This window comes from Schistocerca serialis, chromosome 6 (genome assembly GCF_023864345.2).
Source record: "Schistocerca serialis cubense isolate TAMUIC-IGC-003099 chromosome 6, iqSchSeri2.2, whole genome shotgun sequence".
Lineage (NCBI taxonomy): Eukaryota > Metazoa > Arthropoda > Insecta > Orthoptera > Acrididae > Schistocerca > Schistocerca serialis.
This window is the reverse complement of record NC_064643.1, coordinates 286,837,498-286,858,707: the sequence shown is the minus strand read 5'-3', so window position 1 is coordinate 286,858,707 and position 21,210 is coordinate 286,837,498. Positions and strand designations below refer to the sequence as shown.

The following is a 21,210-nucleotide window of genomic DNA, read 5'->3' as shown; positions in this document are numbered from 1 at the left end:
CTATAATTCTCCAGCTCTTGGAATTGTGGTGTGGATAGCTACTGAATACAGGTAACAGGGCAGATTTGGTAATCACTGAAGGGAAGCTGAATGCTAATCTGTGGGTAGAAAAAAAATGGTAAACCTTGGTGTCATACCCTTCATGATCAGGGCTCCAAATGGGATATTCCAATAGAATAATGCAGACTCCAAACTGCATTTCACAGCACAAACATCTTGATAAAACTATAGATCCTTGACTAGCAGTCCTGTTATCTGATGTGTCACCCACAGAGCATGTCTGGGATCCGATGGAAAGACATATACTTCTAGACTAGCCTTCAACCAGCAGACTTCATGAACTGACACAGCATGTATTTTAGGCATGGCTAGAAAATCTTCAATGTATCACTCAGATGTTGCATGCCTCTATACCAAATGAATACAAGAGTGTATTCATGCCTGTAAGGGTCATACCTCATACAGAAGTCCCCAATGAACATCAGTTTCGAATGGAATCAAAATTTAATAATTGTTATGTGTAAACGTCTCCAAATAGTTTGGTAAATATAGGATTGGTGCTTAATGGTGTAGCAATTTCCACTTCTGATAGTGTAGTTGAAGTGAGGGTACAAAACAGTTTTAAAATCTCAGTCTGACGGGCACACGCAAACTGCAGTGATTTTTACTTAATTTTTTCCTTGCAATTAAGACTGCAGAAGCAAACGCAGTGTATGGACCGATATTTAGCGCGCCCTTGTCACTGTGTGTGCACATTTCACGTGCTGAGAGCACGCTACTTGCGTGTGTCACTGCTGCTGGCGCTACGGGCGCTCAGCACGGACACGGAGCTTGGCGACAGCAGTCGCGCTCTCGCCAGCCGCTCCGGCTGCTGCAGCAGGCGCGCCGTGCGCTCCGGGTGTCGCGCCGCCAGTCCGGGCGGCGGTGGCAGCGCTGGCGACAGCCGCAGTTCCACTGGCTCGTGCAGCGCCAGAGCCAGGTGCGGCGCGCACTGCCCCACCACCGGGCGCAGTTCGCGGATCCGCCGTTCGTGGCGCGCGCGGCGCGAATGCAGATCGTGCGGCGGCCCGGGAGAGTGAGGCAACACCGGTGGCGGCGGCAGCTCGGGCATGCGACCGGAAGTGGCGACAGCCTCCGGCGTTTCCGGTCTGTCGTGGTTGCTGGGTGGTGGTGGTGGTGGCGACGGCGACTGTGAAGGAGATCCGCTCTCGCTGTCGCCACATACACTGCGCAAAGACCGAAGTTTTATTAATGTGATATACTGATTTCACAAAACCCACTGTCTTATCTTAGTCGACTACTCATAACTGGCGAGGCTACTGCAGCGCCACTGGCGTGTTTTACCTGTACTAAGATTCGTCTCTCACGAGTGATCGTTTTTGTTTACGGTAGCACTAGAACTGCATGCGTTGTAAGTGTTGTCTGCTGTGCAATTTGGCACCTGAGTGGTGAAAGTGAGGTTACGAGGGCTGTTCACCTTACACAAAATAAAAATATACTTACAGAATTAAGCAATTATCAATAATAAGTGGTTATTAATTACCAAAACGAAAATTCGAAGTGCATGTTTTTCACAAAGCTCATACAATAAATTCTCCACACTGGAGCGAAAGAACAGAAAAAGTACTTTCCAAATATTACAAAACATCAAAGTTTCGTTGCTCAAGAAAATATGTACATAAAACCACACCAAACAAAGTTTGTAATGCACTACCTATGGTCGTTTACTTCATCCTATGTGGCTTATTTTTTTTCCAGGTGTCAAATAACACGGAAAAACTGTATTTTTCTTCTTTGATACAGTCGACTTTGAAACAACTTTCATTAAAAAACGTTTTTCATCCATTTACATCCTTCTTTGTGTAAAGTGTATACAGGTATTGTAAAATCGTTTTGCTTACAGATATTTCGTTTCTCTTGTAGGAGACTGCTGGCAGGTAAGAATAAAATTATCAAGCAAGCTTTGAAATGAGGAATACCACTGATAACTCTGTTTTTAGGACGAGCAATTTATATTCTAAGCACATTTCCTGCCATTCTGGCCGTCCGAGCTCACACACTTCCCATGTAAGTTATTTGTAGAGCCATTGTATTTCCCACAGAAATGCAGCTCGAGGCTTGCACAGGATAGACTAGAGTGTATAATGCATCAAACCAGTTATCAGATGGAAGTTGTGATGGGAACAACAGAATTAAATCAGTCGATACAGCAGATTGTTGAAAAACAATAGACTAATTCACTTGTAGTTTTACATATTGGCTGAATCACTCTCTTGAGTGAAACCAGTCTGTAGGAGCAACTGAATGAAAACAGTTGATACATTCCAGCGCATTCAGTTCTGTAAATTGGAGAAATCATTTAGCTGGACAAAAAGCGATCCACAAGGTTAATTCAATGTTACATACAGTACCTGTAAGTATGATTTATATAACGAAGCTGTGTTCGTTAACCTTACTACCAACAAGGAAAGGCAAAAATTGCCCTTACATTTTTCTTTTATTAAAAAACCATAACAAATATCCTACGTTTATGGGAAATCTTTATGTGTCTTTCACCTTATAAAGCAATATACTGTACTATTACATGGTTAAAATTTTAAAAACTGAAATCTAAAATACAACTATTATTCTGAAGGGCATATGTTGTTCTGGGTTGGGAGTACCTGTGACCATAATCCAATCTGTGTCTAAGTTTCCTTTGTCAAACTTGACACACAGTAAATACAGAATGCTGTTTCTTCAAGTAAATTTATGGCTACTTCTTTATTGGCTTTCTCTTCATTTGTTTATTCATATTCACGAACACCTATAGATGTGGAATTTATTGCCATCTGTGTAAGACTCATTTAGAATCAACCATTTTGTTTGCAGGGGGTAAATGTCATCTGTAAATGACAATATACTTTCCATTTGAAGACTATTTCTTGGGCCGGTTGGAGTGGCCATATGGTTCTAGGTGCTACAGTCTGGAACCGAGCGACCGCTACGGTCGCAGGTTCGAATCCTGCCTCGGGCATGAATGTGTGTGATGTCCTTAGGTTAGTTAGGTTTAATTAGTTCTATGTTCTAGGCGACTGATGACCTCAGAAGTTAAGTTGAATAGTGCTTTGAACCATTTTGAACTATTTCTTGAAATATTTCAATATGCCGTAACCTACACTTGTGCTAGTGTTTTTATTTCTGTTTTTAAAAATTCTAGTCAAGGAGAAAATGTGTTATTCAGTTCTTAGATCAAAAAGTGGATAGAAATTTTGGATGGCCTATATATTCAAGTATGGACTTTATGTTTGAGGTTTATATAAAATTTTCATTGTTCAAGTTATGTGCATTGTTGCTTGTTATTAACTTTGCCAGATTGAAACAGTATATGAACCTATGTATATTTGGACATATTGTATGTTCCAAACGAGCACTTTTAAACTAATCTGACATTGGAAGTACAATCAACTAAAATAAATACATATTACAAGCCTTCTGTGTAACTTAAAATGAGTTGTTAGTCCTGTGGTTAGATAAATCCAAAGGAAATCAATGGATGGTTACAATTATTTTTCAAAAAAAAAGGCCCTACAAGTTACAGTATTTGCTTAAAAAGAAAGTGATAAAGACACAACAAAGTCGTATCCTATGTGCTTTCTTCACATCACCTCTGCATTTAGCAGAACAGAATTTTTTTTTTTTTTTCTTTTGGTAGGGTTTAAGGGCGCTCAACTGCTGAGGTCATTAGCGCCCAGTCACTGGTGTTAGAGCACAAGGAACCTGCTAAAACTCAAGGGGATGGGGGGACATCAAAAGGACCTGACAAAGATGCAGATGAAATAAGTAAAAAGGTTAAATGTCTTTGGTCAAGCCAGTTAAAGTTATAAAACGCAGAAGACGAGCAGCTGCTCGAGCGTCATCAGCTAGAACATCCGGTAAGGTAGATGGCAGGGACAGGACAACACGAAATTGACTAAAACGGGGACACGACAATAAAACATGGCGCACCGTTAATGCCTGACCACAAGGGCACTGCGGGGCTGGGTCACCAGAGAGCAGGTAGCGGTGGCTAAACCGGCAATGCCCAATCCGCAACCTGGTCAGAAGGACCTCCTCGCGCCGAGATGGTCGGGAGGAAGTTGTCCAAGCAGTTGGGAGCGGTTTTACTGCCTGGAGCTTGTTTCCTTGGAGGGATGACCAAGCATCCCACCACAAGGACACAAGCCTCTTACATACATCCCCACAAACGTCAGATGACGGGACACAATGGGAGGCTGGCCGAGGCTGGAGGACTGCAGCCTTGGCTGCAGCATCCGCAGCCTCATTCCCAGGCACTCCTACATGTCCGGGGACCCACAGAAAGCTGACAGAACCGCCATTATCAGCGAAAGAATGGAGGGACTGCTGTATTCGTTGAATCAAGGGATGGACCGGATAGGGAGCCCCAAGGCTCTGAAGAGCACTGAGTGAGTCAGTGCAGAGTACATACGATGAATGGCGGTGGCGGCGGGCATACTGACTGGCCTGATGGAGAGCAAAAAGCTCGGCCGTAAAGCTGGAACATTGGTCAAGGAGCCGGTATTTAAAGGTGGCGGTCCCGACGACAAAGGCACAGCCGACACCATCATCAGTTTTGGAGCCATCGGTGTAAATAAAGGTGTGACCAGCAAGTCGAGCACGAAGTTCGACAAACCGTGAGCAATACACTGCAGCCGGAGTACCCTCCTTCGGGAGTGAGCTGAGGTCGAGATAAATACGAACCGGAGCCTGGAGCCAAGGTGGTGTCGGGCTCTCACCCTCTCTGAAGGTGGTAGGGAGGGCAAAATCCAATTGTCGAAGCAGGCGACGGAAGCGGACTCCGGGGGGCAGCAGGGCAGACACATACAACCCGTACTGACGGTCGAGAGAATTGGCGAAGAAGGACTTGTAAGAGGGGTGTTCGGGCATAGACAACAGCCGGCAGGCATACCGACACAGCAGTATGTCGCGCCAGTAGGTCAATGGTAACTCGGCAGCTTCAGCGTAAAGACTCTCGACAGGACTAGTGTAGAAGGCTCCGGTCGCAAGACGTATCCCCCGATGGTGGATGGAGTTGAGCCGGCGTAAGAGGGATGGCCGAGCGGACGAGTAGACGAAGCTCCCATAAACCAGCTTCGATCGGACTATGGACCAATACAAGCGAAGCAGGACAGTGCAATCCGCTCCCCAAGATGAACCGCTAAGAACTCTGAGGACATTAACGGAATGTGTACAACGGGCCGCCAAATAAGTGACATGTGGAGACCAACACAGTTTCCGGTCCAACGTGAGCCCTAGAAACTTAGTTGTGTCCACGAATGGGAGAACAACGGGACCGAGATGTAAGGATGGCGGAAGGAACGCTTTATATCGCCAAAAGTTGATACAAACCGTCTTCTCTTCAGAGAACCGGAAGCCATTTGCCACGCTCCATGAGTAGAGGCTGTCTAGACAACGCTGGAGGCAGCGCTCCAGGAGGCATGTTCTCTGGGCACTGCAGTAGATCGCGAAGTCATCGACAAAGAGAGAGCCTGAGACATTAGGTGGAATGCAATCCATAATTGGATTGATCGCGATGGCAAAAAGGGCTACGCTCAAGACGGACCCCTGAGGCACTCCGTTCTCCTGGAGGAAGACGTCGGACAATACGGAACCCACACGTACCCTAAACTTTCGATCCGTTAAAAAGGAATCAATAAAAAGGGGCAGACGACCGCGTAGGCCCCACTTGTGCATAGTGCGGAGGATACCTCCTCTCCAACAGGTATCATAAGCCTTCTCCAAGTCGAAGAACACGGCTACCGTTTGGCGCCTTCGCAAAAAGTTGTTCATGATGAATGTCGACAAGGTCACAAGGTGGTCAACAGCGGAGCGGCGGCGACGAAAGCCGCATTGGACATTAGTAAGTAGTCGTCGAGATTCAAGAATCCAAACTAACCGAGCATTAACCATGCGCTCCATCACCTTACAGACACAGCTTGTAAGAGAAATGGGGCGGTAACTAGAAGGAAGGTGTCTATCCTTCCCGGGTTTGGGTATAGGAACAACAACGGCGTCACGCCAACGCATGGGGACCTGACCTTCGGTCCAGATGCGATTGTAGGTACGAAGAAGGAAGCTTTTGCCCGCCGGAGAAAGGTGTGCCAGCATCTGAACGTGAATGGCATCTGGCCCCGGAGCAGAGGACCGGGACAGTGCAAGCGCACGTTCGAGTTCCCGCATAGTAAAGGGGGCATTGTAAGTTTCCAGATTCAGCGAGTGGAAGGAAGGTCGCCGAGCCTCGTCTGCCTCTTTCCTGGGAAGGAAGGCAGGATGGTAATGGGCGGAGCTTGAAACCTCCGCGAAAAAGCGGCCAAAGGCGTTGGAGACAGCCACAGGATCAACAAGGACCTCATTACCTGAGGTCAGGCCAGGTACTGAGGAGTGGGCCTTAATGCCCGACAGCCGGCGCAGGCTACCCCAAACAACGGAAGAGGGAGTAAAACTGGTAAAGGAGCTCGTGAAAGAGGCCCAGCAAGCTTTTTTGCTGTCTTTGATGACTCTACGGCGTTGCGCTCGGAGTCGTTTGTATTCAATACAATTCGCCAACGTAGGATGGCGGCGAAAGGTGCGTAAAGCACGTCGTCGAGCACGGATAGCGTCCCTACAAGCCTCGTTCCACCAGGGGACGTAAACGCGACATGAAGAAGAGGTAGTACGAGGAATGGAACGTTCGGCAGCATGGATAATAACAGCCGTGAGGTATTCGACCTGACTGTCACAACTGGGAAAATCGTGGTCCGGAAAGGTCGCCAGGGAGGAGTAAAGTCCCCAGTCAGCTTTCAGTATGTTCCAGCGCGAAGGACGTGGGGATGGGGTGTGGTGCAGGAGACGAACGACACAGGGGAAGTGGTCGCTCGAATAGGTGTCAGAAAGGACATACCACTCGAACCGATGGGTAAGAGTGGTAGAACAGATCAAGAGATCCAAGTGGGAGTAGGTATGAGTAGAGTCCGAGAGGAAAGTCGGGGCGCCGGTATTGAGGCAGACAAGATTGAGATGGTTGAAGACATCCGCCAAGAGTGAGCCTCTTTGACAGGATGCAGGAGAGCCCCAAAGGGGATGATGGGCATTGAAGTCGCCAAACAATAAGAACGGCGGGGGAAGCTGATCGATCAGGTGCATCATGTCAGCCCGACTAACAGCAGATGACGGTGGAGTGTAGACGGTACAAACTGAAAAAGTAAAAGCAGAAAGAGTAATGCGGATAGCTATTGCTTGGAGTGGGGTGGTCAATGGGATGGGATGGTAATAGACATCGTCCCAAACGAGCAACATGACCCCACCATGAGCTGGGATACCGTCCACAGGGGCGAGGTCATACCGCTCCGAGGTATAGTGGGAAAAGGCAATACGGTCAGTCGGGCGCAACTTGGTTTCCTGGAGACCAAGGACGAGCGGACAGTGCAGGCGGAGGAGCAGTTGTAATTCCTCCCGATTAGATCGAATACCTCTTATGTTCCAATGAAACAACGCCATTGCTAGTCAAAAAGTTGGGGGAACGAGACGGGGAAGAGCTGGTCACCTCGATGGCCGCAGAGGGCCAGGTTGCGAGGCAACAACGCTACAACTGACGGCAGGCGGATCCGGTTCCATCGACTCGTCGCCAGCTGCGGCCGCTGTCCCTGATTGTGTAGGAGGGGCCGCATCATTTGCCGACAAAAGGCCGGCGGAACGCCTGGCAGCAGAGCGTCCCGGCGAAACTGAGGACGGCCGGGAGCAGCGACTCACGGATGAAGCGTCAGATGAAACGCGCCGGGGTGGAGAGGGGGATAGAGACTTCTTCTTGGAGGCCTTCTTGGAAGGCCGAGGAGGCACAGGGATGGTGGGCTGGACCCGAAGAAGGTCCTCACGCGCGGGGTCCGTTTTGGAACGCCGGACCTCGGAAGCTGGGGTCCGGAACGTTTCCCCGATGGACGCCTGAGAAGAGGATCGCTTCTCAGGTGGCGTGGGGGGAGGAGGAGGAGGAAGGGTGGCCCCTGGGGCAGGAGGGGTGGGGGCCGTGGGGGAGGAGGAGTTGGAAGGGAGGGATTTGGGAGGCGGAGGCAGAGCCCCCTGATGGGCAGAGGAGGCGGAGGGGGGACAGGATAGAGGTGAGGATACAGCGGAAGGAGTGGACACAACTGAGGCAAACGAAGTGGCCAGTGACACGGGATGAAGGCGGTCATACTTCTTCCTGGCCTCAGAATAAGAGAGCCGATCCAAAGTTTTGATTTCTTGTATCTTTTTCTCCTTCTGATAGGCGGGGCAGTCTGGGGACCTAGGCGAGTGGACGCCAGGACAATTAGGGCACCGAGGTGGTGGGGTGCAAGTATGTTCCTCACGAAGAGGACGTCCACAGTCGCCACAAAGGGGCTCAGCCTCACACCGGGACGACATGTGCCCAAAGCGCAAACACCTAAAACAGCGCATAGGAGGCGGGACGTAAGGTCGCACGTCGCACCGGTAGCACATCACCTTTACCTTCTCCGGGAGAACGTCCCCCTCGAAGGCGAGGATAAAGGCCCCGGTGTCGATGCGACGGTCTTTGGGGCCGCGCTGGACTCGCCGGACGAAATGCACGCCGCGGCGCTCCAGGTTGGCCCTGAGCTCCTCATCAGATTGTAGCAGGAGGTCACGATGAAAAATAACCCCCTGCGTCCTATTTAGTGCCAGATGTGGGACAATGGAGACTGGGATGTCCCCTAGGCGGTCGCACGCCTGGAGTGCCGCCGATTGTGTGGCAGAGGTGGTCTTGATAAGAACGGACCCTGATCGCATCTTGCTGAGAGCCTCGATTTCCCCGAAGACGTCCTCAATGTGCTGAACAAAGAACATGGGCTTGGAGGTGGCGAACGTCCCCCCATCTGTTCGAGAACAGACCAAATAGCGGGGGAAGTACTTCGCCCCAAGCCGGCGGGCCTGTCCCTCCTCCCATGGAGTGGCCAAGGGGGAAAGGGCAGGAGAACCAGAACTAGAAACGGTACCTTTTCTTTTGGAAGACTCGGCCGCAGAGCGACCTGATACGTGTTGACGTTTCATGTGCGAAACGTCCGCCCCGATACCACCCACTCCGACCAGGGGCTCTCCCCACGGGCGCCACCCAGCCGCAGCAAGGGCCACCTGGCAGGGTGACCATTGCCGGGAGTCCTGATGCCCCAAGGAGACGGGCATCTGCTCCTTGGCCAACGTGGGGAGGGTGCAGCTCAGGTATCGGCAGTACGATCCCTGTGTTGTCAGGGGGCTACAACCTAGAGGGTACATGACGACCCCACCACAACGGGCTGGCTACCGTGCTGGATTTCTGGTGCCATGGAAAGTCCATCATGATCGCTGGTGCAGATGGAGATGCACTATGGGCGTAACTTGGACAACCCATCAGGCATTTAGGCCCAATTTGAGGAATAATGGGTATGGTGACAACGCCGGTGCAGTGCTGAGTGCCAAGGTCTTAGTGCACTTAGGACCAGTGGTACACCATGTAAGGTGTCCTTCCCCAAAAGGCTCGTACTTCTGTAGAATTTTGAAAAATGGAGGTCAAACCCCAAGGGGGACCATCACATTAAGGCCAAAACATTTGAGACTCCTTTTAGTCGCCTCTTACGACAGGCAGGAATACCGCGGGCCTATTCTTACCCCCGAACCCGCAGGGGGGCAGAACAGAATTATCGATGAGGGCTGCAAACCAGCAGAGACAGAGCGCCAATAAATTTAAATAAAAAAGTAATTGTTCATTTACTTAAATGAAAATTTATAATGAAACACCAGGTGTCAACCTTTTAAGCCACCCAAAAATACGTATTAAATCCCACCTCTCCTTGAAATATGAGTAATATATGAGGGGCATTCAGTAAATAATGCAACACTTTTTTTCTGGATTCCAATGCACCATGCATATTATTCCCCATTCTTTTGGGGAAACCGTATTGTGCCCCACTATTTAAGTCAGGGTACCACAATACACTTCCGAGTTGATCATTGCATCATGAGAAAGGACATCAAACAGAATAATCTCTTCAGAGACCGAGAAGACCATAGCCATAACTTTACCAGCTGGGGGTGTGGCTTTGAACTTTTTCTTTGGAAGAAAGGCCGTGTGGCGCCACTCCATGGATCGCCGTTTTGTTTCCAGTTCCAACCGAAAAACACACATTTCATCACCTGTGATGGTGCTCGACAAAAAATAGTCATGATTAGTCTCGTAAAGAGCAAGCAGCTCCACACAAATGGTCTTTCGTTGCTCTTTATGGTCTCCTGTTAGGTGGAGAGGAACCACGCGGGTACACACCTTTGAGTATCGCAACCGGTGGATGAGTATCAGCACTAGCATCAGAGATGTCCAGTTGGGCAGCAAGCAGTTTGATTGTGACCTGTTGATCATCTCGAATGAGAGCGTTCACACGATCCAACGTTGCAGGAGTCAAGGCCGGTTCCCACTAGAGCGCGGCAGCGCGGCGTGCGGCAACGGCAGCGGCAAGCGTTTTCCGCTTTGACGCGGCGGCTCGTGGAATTGGCGTTCCCACCTGGAAGCGGCAGACGTTAGCGGTAGCCAATGACGGACAGCCACTGAGGTACGGGGCGGGGCCCACCGAAACGCCCGGTGCGTTTGATTAACTATATGTTACACCTACATGAAGGACAGTCGAAGTTGGGTGAAGACATACGATGTTTTCAATTTCTGTACAATGTACTCTTTCACATATTTCATTATTCACGTTCTCTCATTACACCATAAACAGATTTGATGACTACCGTTCATGTTTGTTCACTATCTCCTAACACATTGAAACAATGTACGACAAAAGAGATTATTCAGATAATTAAGGGAGACAAAAATTTAAAATGTTATACGGTAGCAGGTACAGGAAAACAGTAAGAACACAAAGGCTTGGGGGGAAGGGATGAAAGTGGAAGCCACCAGATAGAATTTCGCGCAGAGCATAATGTAATCATCGCCAGCACCTTGCTTAAGAATCATGAAAGAATAATACATATTTGGAATAAAGTTTTCGAAACCAGATTTTAAATTATAAGACATTTCCTGGTGCAGACGCAAACCTACAATAATTTATTGGTTACGAGCTGCGGTTTACAACTAAAGAGACAGTCAACAGTGGCAAATTAAGGAAATGGAACTTGAATAAGTCAAGACCCACAGTTATTCGATAATCTTAAAGTTACCGTAATGCAACGACTGACTGAAACAGAGGAAGGAATCCGCTAGAATACGAATGGATATCTTTGAGAGAAGAAGTGGTGAATGCAGCAGAGTATGTGAACGGGAAGAAGGTACAGTAGAAATCGTTAGATAAAACGTGATATATTAAATTTGATATGAGGGAAAAATATAAAAATGCAGCAAATAAAGTAGGCCATAGGAAATAGAAATGTCTAAACATGACGTTGACAGAAAGTCCAAAATTGCAACACGATTTTGCACTTGTAAAACATAAGGGAATGAAAATGAGAAAGAACAAAGAAAACTTTGCTCAAAGGAGAAGCAACTGTCAAGAACTCATTTGGCAAGTCAGAACTAAGCAAATAAGAGAAGGCTAGAAAGTGGAAGGAATATGCAGAGAGGAGAGAGGGAGGGGTTGTACAAACTAACATAAGCACGATGTTAGATTCCTGTGAGATGTCTGAACACACAAGTCAATACTGATCCTACCACTTAGCTAAGTAGACACACTGAAGAACTGCGAAATTGTGTTTATAGCATTTGCATGTTAAGAGAGAGATTTTGACAATCTTCATTAAAACATTCTTTGAAGTTCTGGAGATGTCATCGATGCCACAAGATTATCTACAACTTGTACCGAAACCAAACTGCATTTCTAAGACTTCAATGACTTGAAAGGGAAGCAGTAATTGAGAAGGCAGAAGTAGAGAGGATATAAAATGAAGTCAGTGAATAGCAAGAAAAGCATTCTGAAAAAGAAAATTTGTTCACATCAAATATAAATTCTAATGATTCGGTACTATTTTACAAAGGTATTTGTGTGGAGTGCGGCCTTGTATGTAAGTGAAATGTGGGCGATGAACAGTTCTGTCAAGAAGACAATGGACACTTTAAAAACGTGGTGATCAATAAGAATGCTGAAGATTAGATATGAGGATCGTGTACTAAAGAAAAGGAACGGAATTAAATAGAGGAGGCAGAGGAAATTACGGCACAACTTTGACTATAAGAGGGGTAAGTTGACAGGACACATTATGAGGCGTCAACGAATGGGGACAAAGGGGTTGGGTGATAGTATTCTGATAATAATCATCTGTTGAAATGCTATTCTACTATTTTATCTATTAATGTAAGCAGCGAATTTAATCTTCCATGCACTCCTCCACAAAACATTTAAACCAAAACTGAAATCAGCTGAACACCAAATCTTTCAACCACTGTCTGACAACTACTGCATTCACTTTCAACTTTCTATAACTATCATTGGCTAGACACACACACATACAGATATAAGGAGAACAGAAATAAACAAACATTAATTTTCAGCATATAATTCTTTAGGTTGGCAACATGTACATAAACAAACCAAACAGGAAGGGACATAAGGTGAACACACTAGTTACGACTTCAATTCAGTGTTTTTGGTAAAATGTCTACAGCTAGTGACAGAATAAAAAAAAGTGAACATGAAAATGTGCTTATGTTCCACAAACTAAGTTTTAGTTCAACCTCCAGCATGTGACCAGATGAGGAGAAACGCAGATGTCCGCCAAAAACTCGATTCACTGTAAGTAATCAGTTATTCACGTAAAAACAAAAAAAAGTGAACTGTTTTATAATCTGCAAGCATCACATATCAAAACAAAACTGAATCATTCTAGATTCCACCGAAGATGCCTTAAAGTAAAAGGCAAAACGCGTCTTGAACCAATAAAGTACACTGGATATAGAAAAAAAAACTTTGCTACTTCCAAAGGAAATAATCAATAGCTGTGGATACTTAGCAAATTACATCTTATGACATACCAGCAAATTAGTTCGGTTTAACTTCTCATTCCACATGCTATTAAATGCCGTTTAAAAAAATTCATCTATCCCTTCCGAAAAAGTGTAGTTTCTTTCATAACTCGGTAGATAAACAGATTTTGGATATTTATCATGTGACGAAATACATGACTTTTTACAAGTTATAGTTTGCAAAAAAACACGTTTCGATTTCTTGAACCGTTTACGAAATTTGCAGCTGATACAACCACATGGTTTACGACGAGCAGGACGAAAGTATCGGTCGCGTCGCGAGCGACCCGCGCGTGGTCACCGCACAGCCCGTCCGCCGACATATCACCCAATATCTCGAGAACGGTGATAGCTATCGTTGTGCTCTCAGCTTCAAAAACAATTTCGATATGTTGACTAAATTTCATACGCAATAATGTATTACCTAAAATGAACTGTACGCAAAGTCCACGCAATGCGTTTTTACCTCTGCACACTCATTCAAATTTCGTGTAAAGGTTTACGTAAATGCGATACAGCAAGTAACCACGACGAATAACGAAAAGAAATTCGGTCCTTTATCGAGAGAAGATATCAGGCTGTAACATGACCAAGAATCAAATTTTTCTACCGAATAGTTTCCTTGGAATCGGATGATAAGTATTTCATAGCTGCCGCCGCGTCCGCGCCAGCGGCTCGGCGAAAGTTCCTGTGGCCCGGGGGTCCGTACCTGACGTCACGCTCAGCGCGTTCTGTGATTGGCGGCGCGCACCTGGAGCGCGGCACGCGGCAGCGGAAGCGGAAGCGGTTCGACATGGTCAAACCGCGACGCAGAGCCCGCCGCGCCTTGCCGCTGACGCCATTTCCATGGCAACCACGCCGCTGACGCGCGGTTTTGACGCGCGGCAGCCCTAGTGGGAACCGGCCTTCACAGCTATGCGCGGCCGGCAGCACGGCGGCAGATCAGATAGGTTTTCGCGACCTCTTTGTGATGATGACAGACGCCTCGTACAACGACTCACCGTGATTTTTTCTCTGCCAGGTCTCCGTAGACCTTCTGCAAGTGCCTATGAATATCTGGGGTTCTTTGGTTTTCCGCCAAAAGAAAATCTATCACAGCTCTCTGCTTGGAACGTACTTCCGTTAAAGACGCTTTCTGAAGGCCACATATAGCACCGCAGCCTGTTGCAACTTTTTGAAACTATTGGGGCTGAAGTGAGAATATTCCGCGATATTCGATCACAGATTTTGTCAACTGAAATTGGCTGATGGAAAGAAATGTGTTGCATTACTTATTGAACGTCTTTCGTGCATTATTTATCTGTAAAAAGTTCGCAGTCCTACCTGTGATACATGTATAGCCAGACTAAAAAGCATGTAAATCAAGTCACTCAAATCTGGAGACATTGAAAACATTCACATAACTGCCTTAATTGACAGAAACTTGTGTCAGACGGTTCTCTTCCAGTAAGTGAAACCACTCAAACCTAGAGAGTGAGTGAAAACATTTACATAGGCGTTGTGGCCACAGAAACTAGGAGAGAAATTTCATAAATAATGCAAATTAAGTTTTTTTACTTACACGTTTAATCTGCAATACCTTTTTAAAGTCTAAAATATAGTATCCCTGCTTCTCTATGACTGAATCCCAACTTCACGGAAGCTCTATTATTCCATCCAGGACACCACTTCCATTCGTCTGTCGAATGGCTCGGGTAACGGTGGTAGAAAGCAGTTCCAGAGAAAAGTAATGATGTTCACGCAAAGGTCTTTTTCAACTTCGGGAACAAGTTGAAGTCTGATGGACTCTTGTCTGGGCCGTAGAGAGGATGGGGCTGTACTTCACATTTGTATCCGCGCAGTTTTTGGGCTACAACATTGCCAACAAGCGGGCGAGCATTGTCGTGGAGAATGAGTGGCCCAACCTCGAGCAACTGAGGTCCGGTTTTGCACATTTTTCTGCGCATGTTCCACAGGACGTTACGACAATACACTGCTGTGGGGCTCTATCTCTCATGATGATTTCTTGGTGGTCGTAAGCAAAAATCATCATTTCCTTGAGCTATGATTGAACGCGACGATAGTTCTTTGGACGTGAAGAATCTGAAGCTCTCCCCTCATTGGACTTTGATTTCAACTCCGGCTACAAGTCTCTAATCTACATTTCATGAATAGCGACAGTTCGACACAAGAATCCTTGACCTTCACGGTCGACTCCTTGTTTGAGCGAGGTTACAATGTCCAGGCGTTTCTACTTCTCTTCAGCAGTCAATGTGGGATCCATCTCGCAGAAATTTTTCTCTTCTTCAAGTCATTTGTCAGAATACGGCATACTGGTCTTGCGGGAATTCCCGTGGCTTCAGAGAGTTCCTCGCCAATCGCATTGTGATCTTCTTCAAGAGTGTCTGCCATAGTTTCACACTCCGTTCATGTGTTGCCGTTTGCAGCCTTCTGAGTTTGGAATTACCGTCTATGCTCATACGACCACAAGGGAAACGATTAACCCAACGTGCAACTGTACTAAACTGACCACAAACTTCACTTAAGGCGCGATGGATTTCTGTCAGGTTTTTGGCCGCGTAAAGTTCGATCTTGATGTACGACATATGGTATTCAACAGTTACAGTACCCGAAACTCCTGCAGGGTCCATTTCTGCCTCTCGCTAATTTTATATTAGAGTACGGAGTGATAAAGCAAAGAAAAAGCGTGTGCTTCTTCCTCATGTTCTCAGCTACATCTGACGTAATTTTCATGGTTGTTGCATCAAGCAATCGACAACCTGTGCATTATTTACCAGGTGCACCGGTATGAAATGAGCGTTTTTTTCTGAAAATGAAACACTAATTTTGAATTGAAAAGTAAAAACATTTGATTCAAAGTACTGACCATTGCTTTCTACACATTTTGACCACCTTTCTGGCAATTTGTGGACACCACGCCAATAGAAAAGTTCGTCTTTTGAAGCAAACCAGACACCCAATTTTCGACTTCTTCGTAGGAATTGAAGTGTTCCTCAGCCAATGCGTATCCCATTGATGAAAACAATACGGCGGGTGGGGTAGCAGTTCCCAGCCAAGCGTTTTGGTTGTATCCTGAACCAGTTTTGCTTTGTGTGCAGGTGCATTGTCGTGTAAAAAAATTACTTTGCCATGTCCTCTGGGCCATTCTGTTATTTTATCGATCAATGCATAGTTCAAATTGGTCATTTGTTGTCTGTAGCGATTAGTATTCACAGTTTCACCGGGTTTTGGAAGCTCATGATACACCACACGTTCCTGATCCCACCAAACACAGAGCATTGTCTTCTTGCCGAATCGACCTCGTTTTGCAGTCGATGTTGTTGGTTGTCCCGGATTAACCCATGATTTTTCCCGTTTAGGATTCTTAGAATAAAGCCGTTTTTCATCGCCAGTAACAATTCGATGCAAAATTGATTATCTTTCATATCTTTGAAGCAAAATTTGACAAATGGTTTTTCGGTTTTCCATCTGTCGTTCATTCAATTCATGTCGCACCCATTTTCCACACTTTTGGATCTTTCCCATAGCTTTCAAACGGTCAGAAATTGTTTGTTGTGCAACATTTAGCATTGCTGCCATTTGGTTCTGACTCAAAGTATCATCTTCATCCAATATTGCTTGCAATTCGGCGTCTTCGAGCTTTTTTGGTGGTCTTCCACGTTCTTCATATCTTACATCAAAATCATTATTTCGGAACCATTGAAACCATCTTTTGCATGTTGCTTCTGATAGAGCATTATCACCATACGTCTCGAGAAGTATTCGATGCGACTCTGCAGCACTTTTTTTCAAATGAAAACAAAAAATTAATGCTTTCCGAAAATATTCACTTTCTGGTACAAAATTCGACATTGTTAACACGATGAAAACATATGATGTTGTTTGTTCCATGACTTGATGTATACTAAATATCTTTGACAGATGTCATACCAACAAAACAAAAAAAATTAATGCTCGTTCACAACAAATGTTCCCTATCGACACATTTGTATCTCATTTCATACCGGTACACCTGGTATGTAATGTCAGCGGTAGTTTCATTCAACTGAAAAAAAAAACCTACTGAACGTAAAACCAATCGAGTGGCCAATCGGTTGTTAAAACCAACCGGTTGCCCCATCACTAGACAGAAGACCACAACAACGTGATTATGTAGCGGGCAGTCTCACCTGGACTGGCTGTAGACTGACGAGTCCGGGGTAATGATGCCGCGCGCTTCTGCCGCCTGCCAGGGTGACGGCACGGCGGGTCGGTGCTCGCGCGATGGCGGCGGCAGCGGCGGCGGCGTGGCCGGCAGCGGCTGCGCGGGGCGCCGCGGCTGGCGCATGCGCAGAATCGCCACGTGGCAGCCACCCGCTACCAGTAGACAGCGGCCTCCCGCCGCCAGCGACAGCGCGCCGTGCTCCAGCCCCAGGTCTAGGGGTCCGCGCACACTCACTGTCTGCACGCAGCACTGGTCCCACACGTCCCACGCCTTCACCACCTGCAACAGCCCGGCCGGGATCTCCCGCTACAACCTCGCCGTAGCTTTGTTCCCGCAACACACAGGTGGAGGAAAGTGCCCTACAGCGCTCAGTTGGTCTCTTGCCTCTCTGTAGCTGGCCACACAAGAGCGGGTTCCTAGGACAGGCCAGAACCGCCAGCCAGCTCTGCAGATATTTTTGACGGATGCAGCCCACCAGTTTGAGTCCCAATAACATTCAGTCCCCGTCTGTCTGATGTAATCACTCAGAGTTATCCGGAAGTCGGGTCCTTCATGTGTGGTCTAAATCGGTGGTTGTTCGTGATTTATCCGCGGGCCCTGGTCTGCGATGCATGCTCGATGAACCAGAGGCCACAGGCGACGGATTTCAGGAGTTCCGAACACGTCTCTCCGAAAATCACTATGTTTACGTGGGGGAGCCTAAACTAGATTTCGTAAACCGATTTCGCAACACTGTTAGTGGTTGATCATGTAAACTCTCCAAAATCGATTCTGGAAATCCATTTCTAGCTGCCGGTTTTCCACCCCCACAATCGATTTTGCTCCCATGTAAACATACAACCGTTTTTGAAACGCGCTTGGAGTGTCAGGTTACGTCTTGTTTTCGAAATATTGGACTAATATGGACGCAGTCTCTTATTGTTGCAGACGGCCGCTGTGCCCGAGCGGTTCTAGGCGCTTCAGTCCGGAACCGCGCTGCTACTGCGGTCGCAGGTTCGAATCCTGCCTCGGGCATGGATATGTGTGATGACCTTAGGTTGGTTAGGTTTAAGTTGTTCTAAGTCTAGGGAACTGATGATCTCAGATGTTAAGTCCCATAGTGCTTAGAGCCATTTGAACCTTCTTATTGTTGTGGTTACGGAAAAGCAGAAATATTAGGCTGAGTATGAAACAGTCTATCTCTAATATTGAAGTGAAGAGTAATAGTGATTATGCTGAGTAAATCAGAAACTGGAACGGCTGTTTTCCAGACGTCATATTCAACTGAACTAGCAAACCCGCTTCAGAACTTAAAATATAAACACGACAGCAAAAATCGGTTTCCGTCTTTCAGAAGATGTGTCGTGCCTAAACTTAGTGAATACGTTGTACAGTACGGCGTGTTTAAGACATTATTTGATTGTTGTACATTTTCAAATTTTGAAAGTCGTTTATATTGTCGGGAAGAAATTATTATGGGTGTTAGTAGTAAGAAAATTGTGGCAGTTGCCGGTAATTTGTGAAATATTTGCTCATATTTCCCGAAAGAAAAATCGCACAAAATTGATTAAAAGTGGATTGCGGGAAGGCAACATTCCAGACATATAAATCTGATTCATAATTGGTATGAGAACCCTGGAAGTTCAGTATGCTAGGAGGAGGGCGTTCTCGATCTTTTCTAAGGTACAGTAATTCGTAATATATGTAAAATAATGGACAGAAAACTGTTATGGGTAATATAATAATCAACATAGCACAAGCAACGAGTTAATGGCACTACCATAGTGTTGGTTTATACAATTCATCCCGCCCTTCCTCGCCCTCCTTTTAATCTTCTTTCAAGAGGCTTACCAGTTGGTAGAGCACTTGCCCGTGAAAGGCAAAGATCCCGAGTTCGAGTCTCAGTCCGGCACACAGTTTTAATCTGCCATGAAGTTTCAGCATATTTTTGTTCCCAAACGCATTTCGTACCATTGAAATAAAACATCATCAGTAGTCTGTGATGAAATACATTTACCATTCTGCTTACTTTCTAGATCTAAAATCGGTTCATTACAGATGATATTGATGTACTTAACGATATTTGATGTTCGATTTTCGCCGGCCGTTGTGGATGAGCGGTTCTAGGCGCTTCAGTCTGGAACCGCGGGACCGCTACGGTCGCAGGTTCGAATCCTGCCTCGGCGTGTGTGTCTGTGATGTCCGTAGGTTAGTTAGGTTTAAGTAGTTCTAACTTCTAGGGGACTGATGACCTCAGATGTTAAGTCCCATAGTGCTCAGAGCCATTTGAACCATTTGTTCTATTTTCGCTCACACCAGGAAACGCTTGCACGTTTTTCAGGTATTCCCTCGTTTGATATCATTGTTGCTTGTACCGTAGTTGCAAAGACGTGTGTTTTTTCTTTTTTTTACGTTCTTGTTGGTGTAATGGCCAGGTGTCAGCTTACACAAACAAGCCATTCCGCGGTAAAATTGGTGGGAGTTTCTCGGTGTATCCACTGGTCCACCGCTTCACTATACTTATAGGAACTTAAACTTGGGCTGTCATCTAAAAACCATAGGATACTTCCTGAACGAGGACAGTCGCAAAAGTGCCCAGCTAATGAGGCTTGATCGCCGCTTCCGAAAAATGTGGGTAATAGTCTGTAAGTCGTGTCACCACTAACGCACAAGTGGAGTCTGCCGTTGTTCAAAGATCTGTCGGAGATATCCGTGGACAGTTGCTAAAATCCGGTCGCGTGTGGTCAGTTAACCCCCCTCAACTCTAGTGGGACCAAGTGCAAATTTTAGTTTAGTCTTCTACCACTCTGTAGTGGGTCCGCAATTCATCTTCTTCGCTTGTTACCAATTCACAATTACACGTTTTAATAATGGAAAACGTTTTTACATTTTTCATTATTTATTCTAGATAATGGCTGGTAAGCCTTTCCTGTTCTTCACTAGAAAGGTTTGTGGTTAATGTTTATGATTAAATCGTTTCATTTAGATGTTTGGTTAAAAATGTATTTCGTTGGCAAAATGTAAACTATAGTCGCGTAAACTGAAATCTCATCAGTTGCTTAAACAGGACTGTTTGCTTTTTGATGTTTAATGTCTTCTGTTTGTATTCATTCTCTTGTAATTCTCTTGAAGGTAGTGGGGAACGTCGATCAAAGAAAGTCAAAATGTAAAAAATGAGTAAAGAAAAACGCAGTTCAGAAAATGAAGACGGACTGGAAGAAGGGAAGTGAACAGTTAGATGTTAAAAAAAAAGAACAAAAATGTATGAGGTTGTGCAACATAAATTACAGTAGATTCGAGGAAGCAACAACAACAAAAAGAGGCAGCTCTACAATTCTGGGTAAAGATGTTGAACAAAAGCCGGTTTAGTACTGTCTTATTATGAAAGCTTCGTTCCTTGGGCTTACTAGTAATGACTTGTGAAGAACGGCCGTACATTTGGCAGATAGAAGTAGCACTGAACAGTATTTCAAAGATAAAATTGCTAGGAAAAGTGGGTTTTATTGTTTTTCTTAAATATTACAAACTGAACTGTCAGAAAGAAAGCTGGTCTTTCGGGTCAGCGAAGAAACAGCAGAGAATTCCTATAATCGTCTGGAAGATGTTGTATTATGCTTACTTTGAAATTACGGTATGTTTTCTCTAGTGTAATAGCTTTTGCTTACTGTTATTTTGATTAATGTTACAAGGGGATCGATTACGGTAACCACTTTTCAACTCTCTACGTGTAATGTTCCTAAAATTATTTTTATTTTATGCAAATGGCGTATAACGCTATGAAGTACACCTTACATGCTTTCAAAGCACACTTTTCACTATTTTCTGCTTTAAAAAAAATAAAAAACGATATTGGATGCCGTTTTGGGCACTTTTCTTTATAGCCGTCGTCACGAAACCCAGCGGCTCTCGAACGTATTTGTCAGCCCCTAAGGGGCCTGCAAAAGCTCTATCTTTACTGAAAATACTACTTTATTGGTCAAACGTTCGAGCGGTGCGTAGAAAAGACTTCCTAGAAATTACACAATTTTTGTTCAAA

The 21,210-nt window shown here is 45.8% G+C and overlaps 1 protein-coding gene across 1 annotated transcript in view; it reads right to left on the bottom strand.

Moving 5' to 3' along the window:
* Positions 1-775: 775 nt before the first annotated feature.
* Positions 776-21,210, bottom strand: part of LOC126484824 (uncharacterized) — a 134,819-nt gene continuing 114,384 nt past the window's right edge. The window contains exons 8-10 of the mRNA XM_050108420.1: positions 17,352-17,474; positions 17,161-17,276; positions 776-1,226 (exon numbers count right to left, since the gene is read on the bottom strand). Of these exons, the coding sequence (XP_049964377.1) occupies positions 776-1,226; positions 17,161-17,276; positions 17,352-17,474 (690 nt within the window). The remainder of the gene's footprint in view (positions 1,227-17,160; positions 17,277-17,351; positions 17,475-21,210) is intronic.